Genomic DNA, 23,025 nt, shown 5'->3' with positions numbered 1-23,025 from the left:
TCCACAGACAAAATTGCTTACCCAGTACGTATTAAATCTCGGCAAGTATGATCAAAGCTACGACATCAGAGACCGTACAAGATTTATTAGGCAGCTTATTGTTCCGAATGAGAAGAGTGGAGCTTTAAGCAAATATGCCAAAAAAATATTTCTGGCACAGAAACCTGCCCCATTGCTTGAGTCTCCTTTTAAAGGTATAACTGCCAAAATCATTTGGTAAATGTTCATTGTGTAAAGGAATGTGGCAGCCTGTTCTATTTCAAATATGCTCACAAATTGTGTCACTTAGCAAATACAAATGATTAATATGCAAAGGTACTTGCTCTGCTTACTTGCTTTTCAGCAAGCAAGGTTTGCATGGTGCGAACACAGTGCATTTCTCTGATGATAAACCCTGACAAACTGATCCATTTCAATTCATGTGGATTTAAAATTTGATTTAAATAACAGAAGGTGTGTCTTTTGATGAAAACTATTCTTCAATGTGGGAAAATAGCTCTAGTCTTTTATCTGGAATTTAATAGAAGATTGTTAATGTGAGTATTGCAAATGTTTTATGAATCTGAACTAAATTGAATCTCAATAGATTAGATTTTTATTGTTTTTCTCCAAAGTCATAATTTTCCCTTTGCATTTTCCCTGTCCTTTTACAAGTAAGAACCATGGTCTGTCTTCTCAAATCAAAAGGTTATCAGATAATCTTAATTAAAAATGCTCTGTTATTCTGACAATTTGCAATTTTGATTTTCATACTTACTTAGTCCCAGTTTTGGAGCTCTAAAAGGAGCTCCATTTTGAAGAAAAACTATTAAAATTCTGGATGTGTTTGTGCCAAGACATGTATATGGATTGTTTAACTGTGCTGTCATTCTTAATATTCACAGTAAAGTAATTTTTAGAGAAGCTACATTTCAGAGCAACACCTCTAAACACACTGACTGATTAGCTTTTTTATTGACCATTATGGGGGAGATTATTGTAATCTATGGACTGAAATCAGTTTTTTGACCTATGAAGAGCTTCCTAGTTTATATTTATTCCATGACATTTGAGGTAATATAATGGCAATTACCTTTAGCCCTGATTAAGATTGCTCTTTGTGGTAGAGCTCATAGTGTTTGTGTATTTCTCCCCTCCCCCCCTTTTTTTAATAGATCGGGATCATTTCCAGCTTGGCACCTTGTCTCACACGCTGAACAGCCGAGCCACTGGCTACCTGGAGCTGTCCGACTGGCCAGAGGTGGCGTCTGACCCCTCCGTCCGAAACGTTGATGTAGCTGAGTCGGTACGTCAGCATCATTAAAAGTAACTTCGCTGAAGGCACTTGTCAATATAGAATATTAGCCTAAAATACAAGTATTTAAATACTATCTGTATGCAGTACTGAAAAACATTGAGGCATGTGAACATCCGAGTTGCTTATTTTAGCTTGGAAACGGAACATGTGGAAACCTATACGATGCTTGCTCTTTTCTTTTCAGTGAGAGAAGTGGATCAATTATAGGCCACTTCTGCTTCGCTTGTGGATTAAATGGGCTTTTTTCTCCTCCATCTCACTTTTGATTTCATACCTCATATTCACTGTGCGGTATGTTAATTGCTGTTAATGATGAGTGTAGCTGGACTACCAGAGTAGAAGGTGAGCAGAGGTTTGTTCATGTACAAATCCAAGTCTAAACAGAAAAAAATTAAGTAATATAAACAAAAGGCAGTGGCAGGGGGAAAAATTATGTATGTTTCAAAGTGAAAGTTTGGCAGAGACCAGGGTTTACATTTCAGATCATCTGGAGAGAATTGGGAAAGTTTATAATAGGAAAGTGTCATCTATTAGTGCACTAGTCATTTGTTGACATTATGGTCAACTGGTTTTCTATTACCAATAGCTTTTTGTTACTGGATTGTAAATGCTGAGGCAAAGTCATGTTCTGGTACCAGAGTTGTGATTTATGCGTCAGGTACCAGAGTCGTCCTAAATGTCAGTGAAAGCTATTGAACAGTAACAGAAATATAAATGTATTGGAATATAGTGTGCTGATGATGCTCCCGGAGGTATGTCATTGTAACAGGTATACCCAGAAAAGCATGTGGTCCTTGTCAGGAGCCAACTTTTACAGTAAATCGCACATGAATTAATCTGCATATAAGATGTTAGGCATAGAATAGATAGATAAAATTCTAAAAAATAGGTATGACTTGCAGAAGTCAGTGAACAGCAACATGATGGAACAAGCATTTCTCCTTAGTACTTTAATATTACTTGTCTACCTTCTTATATACATTTCAGGAAAAGAGGTATTTGTGTACAAACTTCTGAAAGCTTTTATGGGGAGAATCTGAAGGCAATCAGCTCAAGCCGGGGATTATAAATGATAGGGTTGGCATGAAAGAATGTGTGGAGGTGCCTTTGTCCATAAAACCAAAAAGTATTGCAGGAAATTGATCAAATGGAGTAACATCCATCTACAACATAATAGAAAACATCTCCCTCCAACCATTTAAACCTCAAAACAAACATGAAAATCCTTTCCCCATGTTTTTTTTTTCTTTGGAGAGTGTCTCATTGTCATTAATTTTGTGGTTCCTCTAATACTGCATGTGCCTACACAATATATGTGAGTGAAGCTGAGTTATTAAGCTGCAATCCACAATTAAATTGTTATTTATAGCCAAAAGCTTTTTAAAATACCAGTGGCTGAGTGGAGCATTACAAAGCTTTAGCAGCTTTTGGTGTTTAAGAGGAAGCCAGTGTGTCTCTAGTGCCATACACCGTTGCAGGTCACTGTTAGAGCTCTTTCAAAAGTTAGTCTTATTCCAGATCAGAGCGGTCACTGAGGCAGACCTGTATCACTCTGTTGATATAGTTGTCTGCCTATTTTTTTTTTTTCTGGCCTGAGTTTTTCTTCTGCTTCTCTAGCAGTGTAGGGGGATATGGGAAGAAAAAAAGTCTGGCCAAAGAGTTGTCACGTTCTGGTGTTCTTTTGGTGGTAAGAATTACCTTTATTTGCAGAATTGCAAAGGAAGTGAAATAGAATTCCTCTGTGGCTGCTGGTACTTCTGCTGCCTGTTGGGTCCACATGTGTTTTCCCCTTAAAACTTGGGATGATAAAGGTGTGGTGACTAGCCATACTTACCCTTCACTCTAGTTATAAGCTTAACTCAGCTGGATCTAGAGGTAAAACTCTCAGACTTCAGGTTCTTTTGGCATAGAAATTTATTTATGGTTACTGATGCTTTTAATCTGCCTTAGTAAATCTTTTTCTAGGCTCTCTAATAGACATATCTCACTTTTTATAGGTATGTACAAAACTTTTAGTTGTCCTAATTGTGTAAAGTAAGAGAAGTTTAATAGTTCCTCTTGACTTACTTAGAGGATTTATTTACAAACTGCTTAATACTACTACTATGAGTGTTTTTCTTTGCCGTGTTGTGTGTATATTTTTGTATTGCTGGTTGTAAAAGTAAACTTAAGTTGAAATTTATTTACAGGCAAAGGAATGGACTGGAATTCTAGGTAAGACAAAGAAAGAGAAACCTGCTGAAAAGTTCTACTCTGAGTCAGAAGAGGAGGAAGATGAGTCTGCCAGTACCAGTGCATCAGGTAGGTGTTTGGAAAGCAACTTGCATCTCCACTGCCTGGAGAACTGTATCTTCAGAACTGGTGACTACTGAAAAAGAATCAGAAAAAATTTCAAAAAAAAGCCGGAGCTATGTATAAAATCAGGAAATCGGGGGGAAAATTTTACATTCACTGTAGCTGTGCAGTAACTGCTGATTTTACAGATAATGGCGTGTGTGTTTATTAAATGAGTTAGACTTTGCTTTGTTTCCCATTTAAAAAAGCTGGCATGCTATTTTCATCCTGTTTTGAGTCTAGTAAGAGTAGTGAGAGGTGGTAACTCAAAACTAAAGGCACCTAACTTTTTGCGGGAAGAGTGCCTATATGCTTTGTTGTTGGGAACCGTAAGTCTTGAATGTTTTTTGGAATTCGTTGTTGATGAGGTACTATTTTGATAGCATGTGCTGCTGTGTTGATAAATGGCCAAACTTGTTTAACTGTGTAAGCCTTTCACGGGGCTTATTCAGTAAATTGTGTTATAGTATAGCTCTCAAGTTCTACACGACATTTTCTATTTATTATAATGGGTGTGATGGAGAAGGTAACTGACAGCTGCCTTTCCAAGTTCAGTGAGCAAAGGTTCTTTTGGCCAGTCTCCTACTTAATGCCAGATAGGCAGTTCCCCAAGACAGACATTTCAGTAGATGTTAACGTAGTTCCAGTGTAGTGAAGAAGGTGATTCTCCCAGGTCCAGACTTTAGACACAGAAAATGTTTAGTATTAGAGACTTAAAAGAATTATCAGCATCTAGTTGAATGGAAGAGGGGCACCTTAAAATCTGGATATGGAGCTTGTTCCCTCTCATTCCTAAACTGAGGAAATATGCAGAAGAAGTGCTTAAGAATTGTATCACTGAAATTGATAATCTCTCAAGCAAGAAAAGAATATATTCACTTCAGATATTTGAATATTTGGTAACTATATGATTAATTAGAGGATGAATAATTTGTTTAAATCAGTGATTCAATCATCGTCACTATCAGTATTCAAGAACAGATAATCTAATTAAGCAATTGGTTGAAAAGATAATCTTGCAGTTAAGTGAATGTATAGATTAGAGAATTTGAGGTCATCTCCAACTCCTGGTAGGGTTATGTAACTTTGAAGAATCCACATGCAATTAATTTATTATTGGGCTTTCTAATTTGGTAAAGTGTAATACTGTAGGCTGAAGATACAGATCTTTAACCAAAAAAAATTTGTAAATGTTAGGGGAAAGTGATTTTCTTGCCTGCTTTTGACACAAAGTAAATAAAGCTGAAGCTTGCAATTGGATCTTAAAATACTAAAACATTGTTTTATTTAAAACAAACTTGGATTCCTAAAATACTAATTATGTAAGATATTTAGGAAAAAAAAGTAAGAGTTGTTTTTATTTCAGAGAGCGAGTCTGGCAGTGAAAGTGAGAAGGAAGATAAGGAGGAAGGCAGCAGTGATGAGAGTAGTGGGAGTTCCTCTTCCAGTGAAGAATCAAGTGACAGTGAATCAGACAGCAAAGAAATTACTACAAAGAAAGCATCTAGAGCTGCTGATGAAAGGTAGGTATAGATTTGTATGGTTTCAATTTTTTGTGATACTAGCTGTTAAAGCACTCTTCCTGTAAACAGTCTGCTAAGCCTTTAATTAGGCTTTTTTGGGGGTGTATTAGCCAAGGAGTGATGTCTCCTGTTTCAGTGTATGCCGGTAATATTCAGCGTATGAACTGGGTTCGTATTTTCATTAATCAGACTACTGTTATGTTTGGAATTAATTTCTGACTTCAGTAAAATCTTGGGTGGCTTTTTGAAAATTGATGTAACCTTGGGAGGCTGAATAAGTGATCAAACAGTTGTTTGAAACACTTAATTACCTTTTGCAGCAATTTTGCTGAGAGCTAAAATTAAGTCCTTCAACACTTCGCCATTATGTAACTAAGACAATTGATTTTTCTAAATAATGTTATATTAAAAAGATTATGATCCAAATATTAGAGGCAAGGGCTGTGAAGGGAAACGGTCATAAGATATTTAAGTGTTAGCGCTTTTTAAGATTGCCCATTATCAACAGCATTATCATGTATTAAAGTATCATTAAAATTTTGAGTAATTGGGGCTAATACCTTGGATTGTATGAATCTGTTTCTTCCACTGCTGTCAGCAAGTGGCCTCTGCAGACATGATTGCCCTTTACTCTGTAGTCTGCTGCCAGCTCACTTGATGAGTTTGCAGCTCAGCTCAGTCGTGGCTGACAGCGCTGATTGGGGCGCAGTACGCACTCTGCTCCTTTTATTACAGACAGTAATTAAAGCAGCTCGCCTTGCCACTTCCATAACAAACACAGCATAATGCCCTAATTATGACTTTATTAATTTAAGTCAGGATTTAATGATTTTAAAAGTGATTTATATTGTTTTTCCTGTTCAGAACAAATGAAATCTGTAGGTTAAATTAATACAGGCTTTTCATCATCGCAAAGTTAAAAAGCTAGTTACCAGTAAATTCTTTTCATTAGAATAACATCTGAAATTTTAAGCAGTAATGTAAACAATGATTACCCATCAAAACTGGCTGATGTACAATAAAGTAACATTTTTAATCTTCAAATCTAGTTTTAAAGATAAGCTAAAGATAAATTGTTGAAAAACAGCTTCATTTATATAATGGGTTCACAATAACTTATTTGTTGATGCAACTACAGCTTCTGTTCAATGGCAATGAAGGAAATGTAGATAATTTTGTACCTATGTTATACATCATGAAGAAGAAACTTCAAACAGTATGCGCTAGTGAATTTTTGTTTAGCTCATTGACCTCAAACAAGTTTTTAAATGTTGTCATATTGACACATAATTTTGATAATACCTATTTTTTCACCACGATTTTAACAATCAGATATGCTACATTAGACTGTTTTTGTGAAGTGTATTTGTTTCATTTTTAGCTTTGCAAGCTTCAAGTTTGCTGCTGTCAGAAAAAAATGCTTTTGACTAAAATTTTGGGGGTTGATTTCAACTTCAGTTTCATGGGTAGACATTATTAGCACTGCTTAAATGTTAATATTGATTTTTAATAATTTTGATTAAATTTGATTTAGGCAACTCAGTCCTGGGAAGTTCTTGGGATGAGGAAGGCATTACCCTAACTATTTTCCATTCTGTCACGTTAGATTTTTCAATTCCCCTTCTTTGTATTTTTCCCTTCTAAAAACATTGCTATCTCAAACAGTAATGCAGCATAGTACATTCTTTTGTACTGCTCCTAAAGCTAAGCAAAAAATGTATAACAACTTAATTTGATTCCAGAGGGACTCTTAATAGTTGAGTGGTCTGGATTTGTTAATTATTGTTGACCTTGTTACCCTTCAAGCACTTTAGTAACCAATTTATTGTCTTGGGGAGGAAGCTGAATCAGGTGGTGTATGAAGCACCTGATTTGGAAGTATAAAATGGTTGCCTGCAGATCCAAGAAGAGAGGGGTTTTTTCTATATGCAATACTAATTTATCTGCTCCATGATAACTGTTAGAAAACAGTTTTCATTTCCTGCAATATTTCTAGGTAGTAACTCCCCCCAAGACAAAAGGGTAATCTACTAATCGGTAGTTACAGTATTATTAGAAGCTAACAAGGCAGATTTTAATAATATTCAGTAGCTGTTAGCACAGAGCAACATAATCCAACATTGCCAGGGTGAACAGAACTTTACTGTGTGAAGAATAGTGTCTCTGAAGTCCATTAGCTGTAAGGTACTCAATATGACCAGAAGTGTTAGAATGTAATAGCTCTTCTGTATAAACTCTTTAATGGGTTGAAATATTTGTAGATATTATAGGCCTTATTTCAAGGTGGTATGATTTAGAAAAATTAATGAAGGAATAAATTCAATGCATTGCCTTTTTTTAAGAGCAATATTACTTTGCAAAAGCATCGTATAACCCATCAAGATTCTGTTAATCATAGGTGGAACAGTCTGAAAGTTTCTTTATATAAAAGGTGTCTGCACTTCTTTCTGAAATGTCACAAGCTTGATGTATGCAAATAATATTTTTAATATGTTCACATTTTTCTTTGGCTGTTTTGTTGGTTTACATTATATGTGATGATTTATTGTGTAATGTGATAGAACAATTTTGTGTACTCTTAAATAAGCTACTACTTCTGCCAACTTGGCTGAGTTTTTTTTGTCTTGAAGAAATACTGACTTAAAACTCATTCAATAAAACTTTGAAATGTTAACGTAGGATATTGCCTAAGCAGATTCCTTTGGTGGTTTTACATGTCTCTTAAAATTTCTTTTTCAATATGTAGTGATTCAGAGGACATTAAAAAGAAGGCAAAGGGGATCTCCAGAAAGAGAAGCGCATCCAGTTCCTCTGATACAGAGTCCACTTCATCAGAAGAAAGTTCTTCAGACTCCAAGTCAGAATCAGACTCTAAAAGTGACTCTGGGTCTGGAAAATCTAGAAGTGCTACCTGCAGTAAGGTAAAATAAGTTTTTTTTTAAAAAACCCTGTAAAATATGAAAAGATGCATCTAACCATCTATATGTGTGTGTTTCTGCAGGAATGGAGATGGGTAGTGGTTTTATGGATATCTAAAAAACCAGAATTTCTGAAAAAAGTTTTTGACCTTTCATAAAAAGACCAAACCCAAAGTAGTTTGATAGTTTAAGCCAGTAAGAATATTTTATAACGAAAAGCATATTTTGGTTTTAATCCTGTTATATTTTTACTCCAGATAGATGAAGAATAATAGAACCTAATTTTTTTTTTACATTACTGTTGAACTGGTGAAAGCATAGTACATGGGCAGTTAGCAACAATAATATCCTGATTTGGGATGATTATTATATTAAAATGAGATCTTAAACTATAACTACTACAGGACCTGGGTCTGTTAGGAAGCAAAACCAAGAAACAAGTGTTAGTACATTGTCTTTTAAGAGTTTGAAGACATTCTAGTAGAACCACTAGCTTTGTTTTAAAATTTCCTGTTAAAATTGAGAATAGTGCAGTTAATGCATCTATACTTGAGGTGTATTCATAGATTAGTAGAATTAATATTCTTAATGAGTAATCAACTTTTTATTGCTTTCTGTGTTTGGTAGGAATAAAGCTTATAAAGGGTTCTGTTACTTCAAATTGTATTAGCTTTCTTACAACATGAATGAAGTAACAAACTTTCAAATACATCTTTTTTAAATTGGATTTGGAAATGTGTGAAGATGCAAAAGTGTTCAACAGAGCCATTCATGTGTCAGTTAAGTTTTAATTGCTTACCTTAGTGAAGAAAAAGAGGTTACAAGTTCATTATACTCAACCTAGCATTATAGAGCTAAAGCTAATAGCATGAATTGGTTTCTGCTTCTCTGCGTACCTTTCATTTAAAGAATAAATAAATTAGGAACTTTATGCTAAATCTGTTAAGGTAGAAGAGTAAAAGAATTTCTGAAACTTATTTTTCTGTTATCAAATATTTCCTGTGCCTTTCTTTCTATATATTTTATAAAAATTTGAAGGGTAGAATTATAGCTCAGAAGTTTCCATTTTAATACTGATACGTGGTTTTGAAAATTAAGTGATACTCTGATGCATTTTAAATTAAGCCAAGACATTTCGATCAGGATTCTTGTATAGATTGCTGAATAGTCAAAACAGACATCGCTTGTTGCATTTGATGCAGTTGTAGAAGCTGGTGGACAGGTATGTTTTGAACAGTTAGGAGGGAATGCTATTAAGCTGTTTCGATGTGCATTTCCTTTAATTGAGGAGGTAAGGCTCTCTTTTTCTCTAGATCTTGAACTTATGTTGTACATGGTCTTTGTTTTGTAACTTTATAGGTCCGCCTAGGAACTCTGAGTTGTAACCTTAACTTTTAATCTATTCCCTTCTTCTACCAAGTAGAACAAAAGATGAAGTGAGACTAGCATTTGAGAAATAGAGGTTTGTTTCCATGGTTTGATCATTGTTTCCTGCCCAAATACCACACTGGGTAATGCACCTATGTCAGACTTTTTTCTAGTAGAGAAGCCAAAGTGGATCTTACCAAAAAATGGTGGCACAACAATTGTAACCTAAATCCTCTCAGAATAAACTCCTTTGACGCTAGATGGAACATGAATTAATTCTAACAGTTGGCCACTTCTCATATTAGCACAGTATTTTTTCACCAGAAAGTAATAGGTACTCTGACCTACTTAGTTCTGAGCAGCCACTGCAAAACCATATTCAAACAATAGTGTCTTCTCTCTGCTGCATTTGTCCATTTTTCTCAGGATATCAGCACCATTGTTCATCATTTCTTTTACTACAGTTATCTAAACTGTTCTGGTTCTTTCGCAGGATATGTGAGGACTACTAGCATAAAGAAGCTTTTTCTATTTTAAAACAGCAGTCGAGAATGTGTGAAGTCAAATACACTGAATAATACGAGAACCGGAATGTCCAAGAAGCTTGGGATTGTTTTGTTGAAGTCAATGGAAAATTGTCAAGCCCTTGAATTTTAAGAGAAGAGAAAGAACGTTGCAGTAGTCCTGAAGTCTTACTTGATTAAGAAGCTCCTAAAAAGAAATGTGTTAGGAACAAAAAGCATTTATAAGCAATTGACAGAAGACTTGATCAGAGTCAAAGGGTAGAACTGAAAAATTGCAAAGCTTTTAAACATCACAAAAAATACTAAAACAAATAGCAATGGGTTTATATGCATGTCAGCAAGAAAAGAAGCAAGGAGATTATTGAAAAGAAAAGATAGCATATAGCTCACTATGCAAAAGCTAAATATCTATGTTCCTTAAATTCTTTTTCACTAAGAAATTAGCACATTTAATATAAGGGCAACAAGCTATGGCTGATGGCCTGTATACAGCAATGGTCATATATGAAGGGGGCAGGGGGGAGGTTAATGTAATGCTCTTGAACATAGAGGACTGTTTCAGTGTACTATATTAACCTCTAGGACCATGAAGTTAGTTTCCATTTAAGCCGTGCTGGATGCCTGCGTTTATACTTGAGGTGTTTCTGATACTTGGTTATATTCAGAAGCGTAATTGGATGAGGGGGTGGGGGGGAGAATCAGAGGTATTTTGTGTCAAAGGTGATTGTTATGCTAACTAGTTTAATAGACTTTTTTTTTGAGAGACCGACCTGTTTTGAGCCCTGTGATGATAGGTGGAGCTAACTGATGATAACCTGGATAAGCCCTTCCAAGCTGAAAAGAAAAGCAATTGTTAACAAACTTCAAAGAACATTATACATAAAGCCTTGTATAGAGCCCTTGTGTCGAGGTACATTTTACAAGAACCACCAATGTTTAGTTTATTTCCGAGAAAATTGTGGAATTTTTCTGCTTCCTACCTGACTTCTGTTCAGGCCACCCAGGAAGCAAACGGTTTCAGTCAGGCTCTCAGAAATGCATGTTTTTATTCTGATAGATTTTTTTTTTTAAATTGGAAAAGCCATTGCTTATATTATTCTGCTACAGGGTATTCTTAATTTGGTTGGTGTATATGGGGAGATGATTCATTAGGATTTCCTTTCCTTTTAAATAAAATTGAGAAGATTTTCTGAAATACATATGAATAAGAGGAGTAGTTAGTAGGCTCTATTTTTATAGTTTCTCATACATTATGAACTATGTTACATAGCTGATGTTTTGGGTGGTGTTTATCATTCTATATATTTTGTTGGGTACCATTGCCACATTCAGCAGAATTTTCATAATAAAAAAGGTTCGATTACACTCACATGGGAGCTTAATTTGTGCATACATCCATGCATTAGCTAGCATTAGAATAGGTTACAAAAACTTCACATTATTTTTCCTGAATATATTACTAATGCTTTCATATTTTTTCTCTTGAAGAATCATTTTGAAAAAGCTGTGGTGTTCACTGTAATTGAGCTGCAGTGAATAGAAAAGTCACTCTCCTGTACTGCAGTGTTTTATATCATTTTGAAATATGGATAGTTTGAGGTGTTCAGGTACATATTATACTGTAAGCATAAATACTGTAGAGCTAAAATGCAGATTTGAGGATGATGCATGTGTAAGTAGGTGTCTCTACAGTGGGATTTTAAAATCAGCTACTGTTGACCTCCTTATACAAGTATAATACAGTCACTCAGCTGTTAAAAACCTGATCCACTATTTAAAAAATATACAAAAACAAATTGTCTATCTTTCTGCCTGATCTCTTTTCAAGTGCTAACACAATGGAAACAGTGGGTGATCTGTCAATGCATTTGGATTGTCAATGATGGTTTTGTATAAATATTGGGAGGATAAGAAATAAAATTCGCACAGCAAAATATGATTTCATCTGCCTTTTCTCTGCAGCTCCATGGCTCATGCTGCGGTGTGAAATTCTCATTTTACACACTTTGCAGGCGGAGCACATGAATTATGCATTGAGCAAGAGAAATCTCCTGCTTCAAGTCCTATATGCATTTACCAGGTTCTATCTGTATTACCAAGATGAATTGCAAATGGAGAACTGTTTGATGGAATATAGCTTAACTTCTTTGTTTAGGATTCTGCTTTTCCCATAGTGGGCTCTCTTGGTACGAAACTGTTTGGGTTACGCTGTAGACTTAGTTTTAAGAAAAAAGATGAAAAATTATGTTACAGAGAAATGCCAGACATGTCAGAGCCTTTTTAATGTCTTGATTTGGAATGCAAAGCTCTTTTCATTCAGTAGAAATATCTGTTGGTAGTGTTTGTTGCAGTCATTGGCTATTTATTATTCCTAGAAAGCCAATCAATTTTCTTTTCTTGGAAAAACAAAATTAAAAAATAATCATGTTTGTAATAGGCAAGACCCATGTAAATATATTTCTTTGGTGTTTTGTACAGAATTGCACACAATAAGTATATATACCCATATACATAAATATACATACAAATATGAAAATATTTGTATGTTTATGTGTATATGTAGCATGCATACTTGCACATATAAGTAGCTGAGTATTTACTTAGGCTTGGCACACTTGATTGAAGTAGAAAATAAGATGGGATCATACTTTAACATTAGCTTTATTTTTATTTAGTTTGCTTCTGATTTTACATTTCCCAGATGGTAGGGTTGTGTTTTGGTTTTTTGTTTGTGGTTGTGGGGGTTTTTGGGTGTTTGTTTTTTGTTTTACAGTAAACTGATGTATTTAAGTACAGTATTCTGATAAAGTATGCAGTGGAAGTTTTTCTTACCATGCATTACCTTGATGTAATGATTCTGTACTTGTGCCTTATCTTAGGTCCATTTTATTTTATTTTGAAGGATAAGAAATAAATTCTCTTGAAGGATTTTTCCCCTTTTTTAAACATGAATTCCATAGTAGATTCAAAATAATATCAGTGTGGAAATGCATTTTATCTTATAAGATTACACATCAAGCTTTGTGGTACGTACCTAGTAACTACTTTAGAATGGCAAAATAAATATTGGTGTTATTTGTGACATAGAATGTCCTATCTTATTTGTCTTTAGTAAACAGATTAACAGTAAGACGATTTCTTGGCTCTGACTCCTAATTTTTTTTAAACATCTTGACCTAACAATGCTGCCATTGGCAGAACTGAAGCATATTCAAAATTCTCATCCTTGTGCTATAGACTCTCATGTGGGTGAGCCACTTTTTGTAGATTTTTAATTGGCTGCATAATAAAAGGGAATGGAAAAATCCCACCTCTACTGGAATAATTAGGAAATCTAGAACTCCAGCTAAAAATAACCTTTGAACCTTAATCATAGTTGAAGATAGAACTGTATCTTATGGATAAGTGGGAGTAGGGAGTGAAAGAGTTCAGAAATTGAGTTTTTTTTTTTTAATTTATTTGCATTTTATTTAATCATGTTCTCTTTTAGTATGTTCCAGTGTCTGAAGAGTTTGTAGTTTAGCAAAAATGTTGTGATACATAGTTTATAGTAAAAGTGCTGCAGATAACAGCTAAACCCCTGATTCAGGGCTAAATATTCACCAGATGATGCTATAAAAAGACTTGGAATTCATTAAAAGAATTGTCATGAAATTGTTTCTCTGACACTTCATAGACATGAGTGATATAAGTAAAACCTGTAGCTTATGAAGTATACTATTTATCCTTAATTCACAGATTTAAAAAAAAAATAGCCAAAAGAAGCTTAATGACTTGCCAGTAATCACACTGGAAGAGAAAAATGAAGTCTGGTAGTTGTGACCAGAATGGAGCTCAAGAGAACGGGTTCTGAAGCAGAGTCCCTCACTAATTCTGGACAAGGCATATAAGGAATGGAGTAACATTAGCACCATTTTAAAGATATGTTGTAGTATTTCCTTTGTCCAGAGGAGTTTTGTCTTTCAGATAAATCAGCAATAGTAGAACACTCAAATACCATAGTGATAAGGACCATTGAAGTACGTTGATTTAAAAATAATTTTAAAAATAGTGGCTTCCATTCTTCTCTGTCCACAAGATTCTTCTCCTTCCAGAATATCTAAAGCACATCTGTCTTTGAGCCATGGGTTTATTGGAAGAAAATGATGAGCAATGTCATTCTGGCTCAGTTCGAGCCTGATAGTCATTAACATCAATGGCTTCAAATAGCAAGAACATTAGCAAGTTTCTTCCATGTTCTTCGGAGGGAACCATGGAATTTCTCCCAAAGTTGGAAAAAAAAATAGACTCTGCATTATTGTTAGTTTGCAACTGACCATGAGGCTGAGAGACTAGAAGAAAGGGAATGCACCTTTAGAAAAGAGGACTCATTTTATTCTGTGGTGATAGTCAAAGAAAGTGATTCTAGCTGCTGAGTTTCTGAGAGGACTCCAAGCTCCTGTAGGAATTTGTATCCTGAGTGCTTGAAGAGACTGACAGCTTGCAAGTAATGCTCAAGAAATGAAGGCCCGGCTGGGCATACAGAGTTTTGCTGATTCATTTAGACCTGTTCATTTATTAGAAAAGGTAAAAGAATAATATATGTATTTGCATTTGGCTGTCACGTGCTGTTGAAAAGGAAACTGGTAAACTAGAAGGTTGACAGAAATGTGACTCCTGGAAAGACTACGTTTAAGTTACTTGCAATACCTGGGGTAGTGGGCAATGTCTTAAGGTCTAAAGGCAGTTGACAAATTCTCTGAAAGAATGACACAGCCTTCTGTCCAGTAGTGAACCAGAGAGAGCAAAGGCAGAAGGAGTTCTTCAGCCAATTCAGACGAAGGATGCTTAAGAGTGGGTAGAAGTAGCATGATGACAAACTGATGAGCATCCAGCGGGTAACGTGTCCAGGTTCTGGCTACATCCAAAGATCAACCCTTTTTACTAAACCACCCTATTGGGAGTCCATATTGAGCTGTGACACACTAAATTCTGTCCTGAATCATCACTGTCTAGACGTGTCCTGTAGGTATGACCAACACTCACTCTTACTAGATTTGTTTAGAACTTTTTATTTAGCTGTATTGAAACAAATTTTGTTGAAATATTCTGTTTGCCAAGTCACTGAGATTACTCTATTGCTGCTCTACTCCACTTAAAGTACTGCCAATCCTTATTATTAGAACGCATCTTAAGGCTTAAAATTGAAAATTTTTTGGTGACAAAAATCAACTTTTTGTTATTTGTCCAGTAATTAAGTAAAATCCCAGTAGATGATGGGACAGGATTCCATACTCCTAGATAAGTGCAAATAACACTACTTTCTTTTTGAATGGATTTTGTCCTGTTTTTCGTATGGGAACAGAAATGTTAGTGCCCAAGTCTTTTGTCTTCAAAAAAAATGCTTCTATCTCTATTTTAATGGTCTCAACAGAAGTGTCTGATCTGTCACCAAAAGTTTCCTTTGAGTAACAACTATTATTAATATTAAACAAAAACATGGGTGTCAGAGGAGTAAATGTAACTCAAATGTGGAGTTTAGGTTCAGTTTACGTGTACAAAGAAATCTCTCTCACTAGGTGAATTCTCTGAATGCCGAGCCCTGAAAATGGATACACTTTTCTTTTACAGCAGAGAAAATACACTTTGCTTTCTAAAAGTATTAAAGACTTGTCTTTTGCTGATATGGTAAAAGATGAAATATTCATGTATTTTGACAGAAAGAAGAAAAACCAGTACAAGGTAGAAAAGCTTCAAATAAACAAGACGTGTTTCTCTTAGATTTAGATGATTGTAAGTATCTTGATTAAAGCCTCATTTTTCCCATGGCATAAATTAAATTCAGTTAATTCAATGAATTTTAAATGTCTGAAACATTGATTCTATTCATTTATCGTACCAGCTTCCTGACAAAAAAAAATTGCTTAGACTATCAACTTATTTTTAAGCATAATTATTACCATATGTGATTTTAGTTTAGAACTGAGAAATAGTTTCAAAATTTAGAATGTATTGGTATGTAAAACATTTATTTTGAGAATTTTTGTATGTCTGGACTTGTTTTCTGTTAAAGTGGGCTTATTTTCTCAGGTGCCAATGGATGTTACTTGTACAACATCTGTGCAACCTATGAACCAATTGTGGTACTATAATAAGATAGTAAAAATCACAATTTTGAAGAACAGATTAAAATGTAATCTTGGAAGGGTAGGGTAGAGCTGGCTCTGTTTTTTTGCTATGCTTTGTAGTGCCATTCTTTAAGTTTACTTCTATAGGTGCAACACATTAGAATTGCATTAATGCATACTTTGCACATAACTTGTAAATGAAAATGTACTGCATAGTATGGATCAGACTGAAGGATAAAGTAGAGGAAAACATGGGACAAAATATTTTTGATGTCAATAACATATGGTCTATACATACATCAGTTTTATTTATATTTTCATTGTTTATTTTGAGTATTGGGGCTATATGTCTGAAAAAAATAATCTTCTGCTATTAAGAAACATATATACAAGGATAAAATAATTAGATTAAGACGTAAAACCTTTTTACACATAATGAAAATAGCTCATTGTCCTTCCCAGTATTTTAAATTTTTTTAAAGTTAAGTATCAATTGCCTTTTTACTTCTAGTCTGTCCTGTGACGACTTCTGTGGCAGTTCCTACAGCAACTGTTTTGTCCCCAAGTTTAACAGCAGACCTAGAGGGATTAAGTCTGTCGAACTCATCAGTCATTGATGTAAGTAGGCTTTAAAAAGTGGGGGGGGTGTGGGTGTGTCTCAATTTAAGCATTTCACGTGTTTTTGAGGCAGTCATTAAAGTGATTTTTTTAAAGTACTTTCACCTAAAAAGTTCTTGTATGAAATTCTGGTTTACGTGCAAGTCTGGCAGCTTTTTTTGATCTGTAATAATTATATTCTGAAACATGGAGAAGAGTATGAATATTGCGTGTCTGAGAATGGAGAAAAGTGAATATCGCGTGTCTGAGAAGGATGCCTTCAAGGGGTTTTAACCTTCTCTTTCAGTGTGTCTTTTTCTCTGCCTCAGGGAAACTTTAATTCACAAATTAAGTATCCAAACTATACAAATCTTTCAAATCATCTGGTTGCTACGCTGTCAAAAATAAACTACAAGAAAATCACATAGCTGTTAATCCTCAGCCTGTTTGTTTACCATACATGCTTCCAATTATGACATTTTGCTACTTGGAAGTAATTTTTCATGAGTGCACGAAGCATAGCCCCTGGGTGCAAATAAAAAGGGTATAGATTTACAATCAGTGGTGTATCAGTAAGTGTCATGATTCATTCTGTTAGTGCTTTCTGCTTTGTAGCACTTTCCATTAGGGAATCTCAAAACTATAGGTATAATTAAGGTTAGCAAAGTCATGGAGGTAGAGGGCATTCCTTTGTTGGGGGAAAGGATAGTGTTTGTGTTGTTCTTTTTTGGTTGGTTTTTTTTTAGTCATGTTATGTGTCCAATGTAAATTTGCAATTTAATAAGGAATTGCAGCAGTACAACATAGGATACTTATCCTTTTGAAAGTGGATGGGAATGACCAGAAAAAATACCAGGGGCACAGGCATTTTTTAGCCTAGCTTTTTTACTAATGTGGCTGGTATATAGAACCTACACTGCAACTTTAATAATTGCTGGTAAAGTACTTTGTGCTGGTTTTGGGAGCGATACATTTTCAAAATCAAATAGTTCTTACATAAAGAAGGTGCATGAATGATTTGACTCAAGAAATAAAAGATCTTAGCTGATGATTCAGTTTCATGTTTACAGGCTTTAAAATCTGGTGTTGAAAAGGTAGACTTTCAGATAATGCATTGGATATTAGCCTTATCTAAGAAAATTGTGATGCAATTTAAATTTCAAGCAGAACAGTAACAATCTGTGGACATGCAGTCGCTTTACCTGATGTGTAGTCGTTCACCTGTTACACAGTCTGAAAATGCCAGAAATTCTCTTCCATGTTATTTTGCAGTGCAGTATGCAGCATTAGGTGGCAAGCCTGAGTTTAACTACAACTGTGTTGTTATTCCTGTGATTTCAATCCCACAATTGCTTCTTTGCAATCCTTTATGGCTTTGACAGCTCAAAACACAGGCAATCATCTGTTTTCCTGGCTCTGGGTTAGCTTAAGAATGACTCTGGTGTCTTTGTTTTACTTCAGAATTATCATCTTTGAGGGTAAGTTAAAGATAGCAATCAGTAATGTCAATGGTTGAGAACACCCTGTTTGCCGATGTCTTTAGTCCTTTCATCATCTACAGTCACAAACACATATTCCAATCCCACATTCATGCTTGCTTTTCTCATGATTGCTGCTATTCGTTTGCTAAATTGCTTCTCCCCATTCTTCAGAAGGTAGCTGCAATGAAATAGAGGTGTTAGAAGGAGCTAGAAGGTGTAGGCTAAACAGCGGAAGAAGTTCTTCAGGAAAGGTTGATTCTGCAAAATGCCTCTTGGTACTGCTGAGTTTGTGGTAAAACAGGTAATCAGCAAATAAGCTAGAACATTTCCTCATACTCCCTGCTCTGGAAACAACCGGAATCACATGAGAACTAATTGTTGCAGCCTGGATAGTGATTACATGTTTTGGGCTGTATTCTTTTTTCAGATCTAAGCTCAACTCTTATTGCCTTTGGTAATAATTGCAGGTGTATATGAGGTCCTTTGCTGAGTTTTGTGCACCAGGAAGCAACAAAAATTAAACGCTAAGGTTAAAAACTGTTCTTTCAAATTATGTCCATATATTGTAAAAAGTCTTGCATGCAAGTAGTTAAATAACTATTGTCAAATGTTGTTCGGCACCATCAGTTAATTTTCTAAAAATGAAAATATAAAAACAGCTTTTAAGACTTTATGTGGGAATTTCCCTCTTAAAATAGTATTTTGAATTTAATCTGTGATGACTAATTCTAAAAATAAGGAGGATAGTTGTCATACTTCAGAAAACTTTTTCTTCCTTCAATGGGAGAGAAAATGAATTTAACTGTAGGGCACATGCCAAACTAACAGTGAGAAATTAATTTATTACTAGGCAATGGAGAGCATGGAGTAAAAATAGATAAGTACAGTATATGACCCTAATATCAAAGAAATGTAGCAGCCACTTATCTTGGAATATGTCAGGCAGTCTATTATTCAAATCATTCAGCACTGTAATTGGATACAGCTTTTAGAAAACTTATAACTTCAAATTCATATCTGCTGAACATTATAGAAAGCATAAATACAAGAATGGTTTTACAGTAATGGTATGGGTCTCTTTAAACCTACAAAACCAAAATATCCTTGAATAGAAACTACAGTGCACAACCTGGTGCTTTGTCCTGGGGCTCATTTGTTTTTATGGTTCATGTTTACATATAGCACATTTCCCCCTCATATAAATGCACACTTGCATATTATAGTTTGTTCCAGGAAAAACAAAATTCTCTGGTAACTTATGGATAACTTTCTTCTGACTGGATTCAAAACATAGTAAATCCTTGTGCATGCTTCTGCCCTGGTACATGTAGTCCATCTTCAGGTGGCTCAACCAAACCAGGTAACTGAGGTCACCAGAGGCTACTATGGGGCTTTTCGGGGTGTGCATGCAAGAGAAGTCAGACCTAAGTGCTTGGGGAAGCTCTGCATTTGGAGTTGATCGAGTTTTAGATGGATACATTTACAGACTTGAAAGACGCTTGAAAATGCGGTGCCAATGAAAAATAGAAGGCAAGAGAAAGCTGTGAGCTGTGGTGTAAAGCAGTTATCTGAAAACACTGGAAATGGGTGTTGTCCCCTAAAGGGGAGTTATAAAGTGAGAGAAGAGAGAATTGAAAGCAAAACTTATGAATGACATAAGGAGAGGGAGGGTTATAACCTGCTGCAGGGAATAATATTTTGAGCAGGAATGGTGAGAGGAGGAAGAGGAGAGCTATGGTGTAGGAGAGAAGCTGAAGAGGGGAGTGATCATCTGTTCCTACCCCGATGAGGAAAAAAGCTAAACCACCTGTTCTTTTCTCATTAGGATTTTAGATGGTAAAAAGGTACAAGCAACTGGTCTCCTAAATCTGTAGAGCCCTGAGTATGCTGCATATGATAATTAACTGCTAAAAATGACACATACTTTTAAAAATAAAATTAGTGAGAAGGAAATACTGCTTTGGAAGCAAGAATTTTTTTATGATTCAGAACAGTGTTAGTGCAAGGGAGAATTGACAGCAGGATATGAGCTCTGACAGTAGCAGCAGTTGGATGGGGCAAAAAGTGTGTTGAAGTATGGGCTGAGTTGAGTAGGATTTGAGGGGAGAAGATTGTTTCCCCTGCCCCAAATAGAGGATAATTTGGGGAAAAAGTCAAGGGTGAATAAGAGAAGTTCATGATAAAAGCACATAGCGAAAGAGGGGAAAACTCTTTTTGTAGTGAGGAGGTACTTATAAAAATATTTGATGCAACAATTTAGTGTTGCCATTAATTACTGTGCATATGGAATTATGATATAATTGTAGAACTGGTACCACTTCACTTACTAAGGTTTTATTTGGCATGCTCAGTGTATTCTCTTGATAGTAGTTATTACCAATTATATGTTTTTATTGTTTCCTAATACTCGGAATTCCACAGAAACTGTTTAGGAAGGGAAGAGTAAATCATCTTGTTTTCTGTCTCATGTCTTCTACAGAACTTTTGACTGAGATCCACTTTGAGAACTTCTTCAGAGTGGTGATGCATAGAGCAGAAATAATAGCTTTTGACAAAAGTCAAGGTCGAGCTACAGACCTGTCAAACCAGGTGATAAATACATTTAATTTCAAATTGAGCACACTTGCAGAATTCCTTGAGAAATAGTAAACATGAATTCCCTCAATATTCAACTAGAGATATTTTCAGAATAGGAGGACACCTTAAATGGTATTTTAATTTCTAAGCTGTTGAGGTAGTCTTTACAGGGGAAAACTTTCTTATCATTTAGGTTGTTTTGTCCATTTAGGCTGTTTCTGATTTGTGTTAAGACTGACTCTGAAGTATATTCTTTTCCTGTGTGAAGGATCTCTTCTTAGAAGTACCGGGAACACAAGGATTGCAATAATGGATTATATCATGGCTCTAGTCTGGTATGCAGCTTGAAGGAAAAGTTAGCATGAGGTGCTTTAAAATTTGCAAAATCCTACAGTAGAGAAATTAATAGTAGTTCTTCCAAATAGTTTTTGGCATGCACTCAACTTCATGAGTTTTATTTTTTCAGAGCTTTATTAGCAGTAATTATTTATAAATAGATACATTTATCATTCATATAAGCTCTGGTCTGAGTTCTTACCTCAGGAATGGCTGTATCAGAAGAAACATTAACTTGTTAATGTCATGAAAGAGACGTAGTGCAATCAGTTGTGATAGCAGCAGACTGCATACGATGGTTTGACTAGATTCGTGGTACTCCTCTGCCCCATGTTCTCAGGGAGATTTTGATCAACTACCATTGTTTAAGTAACTAGTTTTGTATTTCTGTAAATACATCCAGTCCCTCTTAGGATGCTTCTAAAATTTTTTACTCAGACAAAAGATGTTTCTTTTAAATCGGTTTTCAATGTTAGCCACATCTTCTCTTTTATCAGATGTTTTTGTGGTCTTGTGTTAGGATAACAGGCTTATGGTATCCTTGATATAATTTTATTATTTTTTATAGTTTACCATTTGCCCTCTTGTTTTTTGCCTTCCTATAAGAAATGTCTTACCTTTTGTTGTTTCATCTCAGGAGGGCTTTTTCCTATGCGTTAAATGTTGTCATTATACTTCTTCTGAAGCCCACCTTTCTATGTAAAGATTGAAACTGGGAAGGTTTGGGGGGGGGAGGTGAAGGGGGAAGTATGCCACAAGATAATCTACATGTATTCTATCCCTGTGTGTGCTTATAATTTGTTTGCATTGTTGACCACACTTGCACATTGAGCAGAGATGTTTTTGGAGTTCTGCGTAGTTTTCTCTCCAGCTTCGTTTAAGATGGTGCTTTTTCCATGTGGAACAGTTTAAAGTGTCTGCCTTGTCTCCATTTTCCCCTACTCTGTGCTCTACAAGATTTGTACCTAGCATAAGGCTTAATTGAAACCACTTTTTACAAATATCATATGTTAGTAGGATGCCTGGGAAAGTTTGTACCTATGATGCAAGTGAAAAGGCATAATCTTAAATTCAAGAGTTAAAGAGCAACTTTCTTTTAGTGCCACCCAAAATTCAGCTAAGCAGCTGATTAGGTGTGACTGATGCTTGTGGGAAGGTGGCGTGGTCCAGTAGATAGAGAACTGGGTGTTACATACGGAAAATGAGTTCTATTTTTGGCTTACTACTTGCTGTGTGATCTGGAGGGAGTAACTTAATCTTTTAGTTTTCCATGTGAAAAATGGGGATAATGATGCTTACTCACCTTGGCAAAGCACTTGGAGATCTCAAATGAATGTAGTTGCTGCTCAGCGGATATTAACTATTGCCAAGACAGGAGAAGGAATGAAACAAAGACCTTCTGCATTAATTTTATTTTTCTGTGTTTATAGAAATTTGCTGAATAAGAGGGAGTTCTTAAATTGGTAACACGGTATATGTGTTAAATGAAATATTTGAAAGTTATAATGTCCTTTCCGAAATTGCTTCCACAAACTTTTAAAAATGATAGCTTGAAAAAAAACCCCCTACGATGACACTATTTTTTAAAGTGTCATTTCACCTTTATTCTTTAATTAGACATCCATTTATCAATATTTGTGATGTTTATTAGTGTTCAAGCCTTAAAAATACCCATCTTATGTTTATTAAATGCATTAATACTTAACAAGCTCTACACTTAAGAATTAAGAACCTTCAACCCTGTTTCTTTTAAATAAATCAGAGAATTTAACTTGGAAGTTCAAACATGATCTTTCTTCTGAGTCAGAAACAAGTTTCTGGTACAAGACACTGGCCCAAATAATAGTATGCCCAGGTATACTATGAGAAGTATATTATATTATTACCATGTATCATCTCATTGATTTAGTTGATTACTGTGTGGTTTAGTACTAGATATTCTCCAGATTGGGTCTTTTATTTA

The 23,025-nt window shown here is 35.2% G+C and overlaps 1 protein-coding gene across 1 annotated transcript in view; it reads left to right on the top strand.

Annotated features, from left to right (window-relative positions):
- Window positions 1–23,025, top strand: part of AP3B1 (adaptor related protein complex 3 beta 1 subunit) — a 169,033-nt gene that overhangs the window by 99,539 nt on the left and 46,469 nt on the right. The window contains exons 16-22 of the mRNA XM_009280300.2: window positions 8–194; window positions 1,155–1,285; window positions 3,487–3,598; window positions 4,998–5,154; window positions 7,901–8,075; window positions 15,664–15,736; window positions 16,583–16,689. Coding sequence (XP_009278575.1) covers window positions 8–194; window positions 1,155–1,285; window positions 3,487–3,598; window positions 4,998–5,154; window positions 7,901–8,075; window positions 15,664–15,736; window positions 16,583–16,689 — 942 coding nt within the window. The remainder of the gene's footprint in view (window positions 1–7; window positions 195–1,154; window positions 1,286–3,486; window positions 3,599–4,997; window positions 5,155–7,900; window positions 8,076–15,663; window positions 15,737–16,582; window positions 16,690–23,025) is intronic.

The sequence above is a fragment of the Aptenodytes forsteri genome, unplaced genomic scaffold (genome assembly GCF_000699145.1).
Source record: "Aptenodytes forsteri isolate BGI_AS27 unplaced genomic scaffold, ASM69914v1 Scaffold387, whole genome shotgun sequence".
Classification (NCBI taxonomy): domain Eukaryota; kingdom Metazoa; phylum Chordata; class Aves; order Sphenisciformes; family Spheniscidae; genus Aptenodytes; species Aptenodytes forsteri.
The sequence above is the reverse complement of the archived record's forward strand: the minus strand, read 5'-3'. Positions and strand labels throughout refer to the sequence as shown.